This window comes from Coffea eugenioides, unplaced genomic scaffold (genome assembly GCF_003713205.1).
Source record: "Coffea eugenioides isolate CCC68of unplaced genomic scaffold, Ceug_1.0 ScVebR1_2033;HRSCAF=2991, whole genome shotgun sequence".
In the NCBI taxonomy this organism is placed as follows: domain Eukaryota; kingdom Viridiplantae; phylum Streptophyta; class Magnoliopsida; order Gentianales; family Rubiaceae; genus Coffea; species Coffea eugenioides.
The window spans coordinates 4,556-9,095 of record NW_020862484.1 but is presented as its reverse complement, the minus strand read 5'-3'; the positions used below and the strand labels follow the sequence as shown (position 1 = coordinate 9,095).

Genomic DNA, 4,540 nt, shown 5'->3' with positions numbered 1-4,540 from the left:
GCAAAGATCAAAGAGATATTAGAGCTCAAAGATGGCTGAAAATCAGCCCTTGTTGCGCAAAATTCTGCAGCTTTTCCTTCATTTCCTTTCTCTTCCCTTTGCAGCCTAGATTGACCCTCAGCCCTCAAGCTTTCTCTCAGATTTCCTATCCTCACTCAATCTGCCAGAAACCATTCTTGCTTCCTCTAGCCGTCTCTTCCTTTTCCTTGTTGGTTCTTCCCCGAAACCCTCGCGTTTCTTGCCTTTTCCTCCCTTTCGCTGTTTTTCCTCTCGACTTTCGTTCCTTTACTCCAGAACTTAGCCGCACTCCTCCTTCTCTCACTCCAACCACCACACCAGATCCTCTATTTCCTCCATCTCCTAAATTCTGTTTGTTCCTCAACCGTAGCTCTCTCTATTTCTTAGTTCTCCGCTGTTTTCTTTTTTTTTCCGCCGTTATCCCTTTGCTCCCCAGATCCTCCTTGCTCTCCCCGTTGTTCTTTCTTCCTCAGTTTTTTTTTTCAGCCGCCCACAGATCTCTGTTGCCCTCTGTTTTTTCTTTAGCCGAGCTTCCCTCTCATTTTCCTCCTTTTCTCCTTTTTCCCGTAACCCCCCTATCCTATTTCTTCCATTTTCCTTTTATTTCTTCCAAAATTTCCTCAGCCCCCCAAGTGTCTCAACACCTCACCTAGAAGGTGTTGTGTTGTCAAACAAAATAAAGGGACACTTGTCCCTATGCATGCCCCTTCCACGTGTCATTTTTTTGCTTTTTCTTTTTCTCTTTTTTTTTTTGAAATTTAGTATGAAGACAAAAATAAATAATAAAAAATAAAGTAAACCAGAACAAACTAAAATAAAAATACAAATAAAAACCCTAGAATTGAAACAAATAAACCTATAAAATTAATTAAACAAATAAAGTTAAAAAATAAAAAATTTGGTGTCTACAGGCAGTAGAGGTTTGAGTTCCTCTTGTCTCGGCTTCCGAACATCTTCGGAGGTGCCTTCCCGAGGTTGTTTTGTTCCATTACGGACAACACACGGGATCGGGTAGTGTTCAAAGGGGTCAACTCAGACTCGGGGATGGATGATTTCCCCTTAGAGATCCTGTCAAACACGCTGCGGCGATCTCGGCCAGGACTTTGGAAGGCACTCCCTGTCCCTGCTTCACTTCGGCCAAGATCTTTCCCCCTTCGGGGGTCAGCCCTCGAGCGGGCGACTTGGACATCTTTCTTCATACGGTTGAGGTCTTCGGCCTGTATGCCCTTCTCGACCTTCAGCCACAGTTCGTGGAGTGTGCGGGGATATTTCTTGTGGATCCCCGTGTTGAATACCCCGGCAACGAGCCCATGGGTAAAGGCAACGATGATCACCTGTTCATTGGGGTCAGGTATTTGCACACTTTTCTCGTGGAACCTTTGGACGTACGACCGAAGTGACTCTCCAGGGTTCTGTTGCATATTCAGCGGATAAGCCGAGGTCCTGATCGTAGGTCGGGATGACACAAACCGATGGAGAAATCTCTCCACTAATTCCCCCAGGGTTGAGATGCTCTTAGGTTCTAAACCCCAGAACCATTTGCGAGTTGTCCCCTGGAGGAACACTGGAAAAGCTCGGCAAATGACTGGGTCAGGGATGCAATATAAGCGGAAAGCTGATATGAAGGCATGGATGTGATCTTCGGGATCACCTCGGCCATCATAAGATTGTATCGATGGGAGTTTGAAGTTTGGAGGAAGCCTTTCCTCATTGATATCATCAGTGAAAGGTAGAGCCCTCATTTAATCCACCCCAGATCTTCCCAAGGGCCGAGGTTCCTCCTCAGGCAGTCGTCCCAAGAGCCCTCGGGAAAATGCCTTAGTCAGGGAGACTACCTTAGAGGTGGCCTTAGAGAATGCCCGTTTTGAAGCACTCCGGCTTAGGTGCCTCCCATCAGACTCTTCTTCAGATGATCCTTCAGGAGACCCATCTGACTTCCTTTTAGAGGACTCCGCCTTTTGCTTGCGTTGTCTCTTAAGGTACCTTCCCAACTCCTCAAAGATGTTAGGATTCTCGGTCACAAACTCGGCCATACGGGCTATGGCGTCTTCGTTTGCGGGCTGAGTCCTTGGGGACTCATGCCCTTCGGAAATATCTTCCTGCTGGGCTGCATTGCTCTGCTCAGCCCCAATAGTGAGAGCTTTCCTGCTCCTAGAACACGTAGGCTTCATATTCTGATGTCTTCACGTTCCCACAGACGGCGCCAATTGAAGAAGTGATTTCTGACCGACTGAAATGAACCAGGAGTGGGGCATGTCCCGGCTAGAAAGGTCACACCGGCGAGGTCACCTGCTTAGGTTACAAGAGGGGCTGAATCCCCCGGTGTAACTCCGAAACTTAAGTTAGTTCGGTATTAAAAGAGCAATATAATGGAGAGTGATGATATAGCTTGTGTTACCAGAAAATGGTCATCCCATTTCTCTTCCTCTAAGTACTTACGTTGCCGGTACTCTAATAGGGATCGATTGGGAAGGTGGTATCTGCCAGCACCAGCGTGCGTTCCTCCAAAGATTATGATATGGACAGCGTATATTAAGTTGATTTGACTAGTCCCTGTGGCGAGCCTGCGTCGAGACAGGTGGCCAGGTTCAGACGGCAGCGGTGTCAGAGACAGTTATCCCAGTCAATTCAGATACCATGTGTCAGGGTCACACCCCACCTATTGTAGTTGTCGGATACCAAGGCATCACCTCGGCTAATGAATTGTAAATCCTAGCCGAGATGGTAATTGGGTCGATATCACCTCGCTAGGTAGTGGGCCGAGTCGACACTTCCTGGAAGCATCACAGGGTGAGGCCCCGGACTATCCGGGCCGAAACAACCATCCTTAAAGACCAAGGCAGAATTTTCGGTCCCCTTTGATCCAGAAAAATCGTGAGTTTTAGCTCCTTTTTGCAGCTCAAAGTGGTGTCCAAGAGTAGATTTAAGTGTGTATGAAATTTGGTAGGATTTGGGTGAAGATTTGTGAGGTTTTTGTCAGAAGAAATTTTGAAACTTGGAGGTTGTTTGTTGCAGCTGATGGCCGGCCAAGAGAGAGACTAGGAGAGAGAGTGTTTGGTCAAATTTTAGCATCCTAAGGAAGATACAATGTGTGGTGCAAAAATCGCCCCAAAGTCAACTCTCAATAGTGCGCGTTTGGGCTCGATTCCTTTCGAGTTTATTTCTCTAGTGCACTAAACCTCTAATGCACTTATATTCATATAAATATTACTCACTCTTAATTATCCCAAGATAATGGTTTAAAGTCCCTCAATTAATCGCACGCGTGAAAACGCGTATTTCCAATTTAGGCGCGATAAAGTGAAACATTCGAGAAATTCTTATAACGATCATACCACTAACTATCACTTGAGTACTTAAACCTAAATTTACGTATTTTAAAACCATTGTATATGTCTCCAATTTTCCGAGCTTAACGTACCCCCAATTGGCTAAAATTTTCAAACACGTTTTCACTATTTTCATTAATCGAGCTTCCGAAAAATTAATTTTTGAAACAAGTCACTTTAAAAATATAATGAAACTATAATTCCATATATTTAGGTCTAATAAGGATAGAAAATAATATTCGGGGCAAAAATCCAAATAGATAATTAATTGAGCCAAAATTAGGGGTTTAAAAATAATAATTTTACGAGTCCTACCTAAGGTGGAACGTTGAGGCATTTAATTCATCCTTCAATTAACCCTCCCTTCTTAAATTGATTTATCGCTCCTCCTTACATCTCCTCTTTACTACACTCCCGATTCAAGTATGGCCTAGAAAAACGTGCACCCGTCGTTCCGGACTAAACAAATTTTCGAAAAGCGAATTTTTCAAAAAAATGCTTTAAAAATATAAAGAGGCGTCATTCCATATAAATGGATTTAAAATGGTTGAAATAAATAATTCGAAGAAAATGAGTGAATAATAATTTAAATATTCCAGTAATATTCTATAAAAATAAGAAAATTTTCGGGTTCTCACATCCTCCACTCCTTGAAAAGAATTTCGTCCTCGAAATTCATACTTAGAACAATATCATTCCCTTCATGGTTAAGCCTATCAGATCAATCATTGACTTACGTTTTCCAACTCACTCCAAATCATAAGTTGATTACTTTCTTCCGGAAGATTTTAACTTTCAGAAGGCATATACAATCACCTCATCATATATTATTAATATACATTCTAAACCATCCTTTGAACCATTTGTATAAATCACAAAATCACCTCATCCGCTCGGTAAAGCCAACACAAGTGCACTGGTTAAATGATTTTCACCTTCAAATTCTTCCTCACATTTAGAATTTCAAATAACTTGCCAAGTCTCGTATCCTTAGAAGTCCCTGATCAAACCAAGGTAATATTCGACTACCTCTAAGAACTCCAAATTTCGGTAGGATTTTCTATTCATTTCCTCTTAAACAGCTTCCACTTAAGCTGAGTTAACAACAATTTCTTTCTTAGATATTATATAACATAGAAAGGCTATTTCTTCCCATCGAACTCACATTTATTGGACTTAACAAAAGTTAGTGT

At 42.6% G+C, this 4,540-nt stretch overlaps 1 protein-coding gene across 1 annotated transcript; it reads right to left on the bottom strand.

Annotated features, from left to right (window-relative positions):
- Positions 1–923: 923 nt before the first annotated feature.
- On the bottom strand, positions 924–1,760 carry LOC113756178. Its single transcript, XM_027299947.1, has one exon. It carries the CDS (start codon positions 1,758–1,760, stop codon positions 924–926), a length of 837 nt encoding a protein of 278 aa, XP_027155748.1.
- Between the last annotated feature and the right edge of the window lie 2,780 nt (positions 1,761–4,540).

Excerpts from the sequence above, each read along its gene's own strand:
- LOC113756178 (XM_027299947.1), bottom strand. The coding sequence starts at position 1,760 with ATGAGGGCTCTACCTTTCACTGATGATATCAATGAGGAAAGGCTTCCT.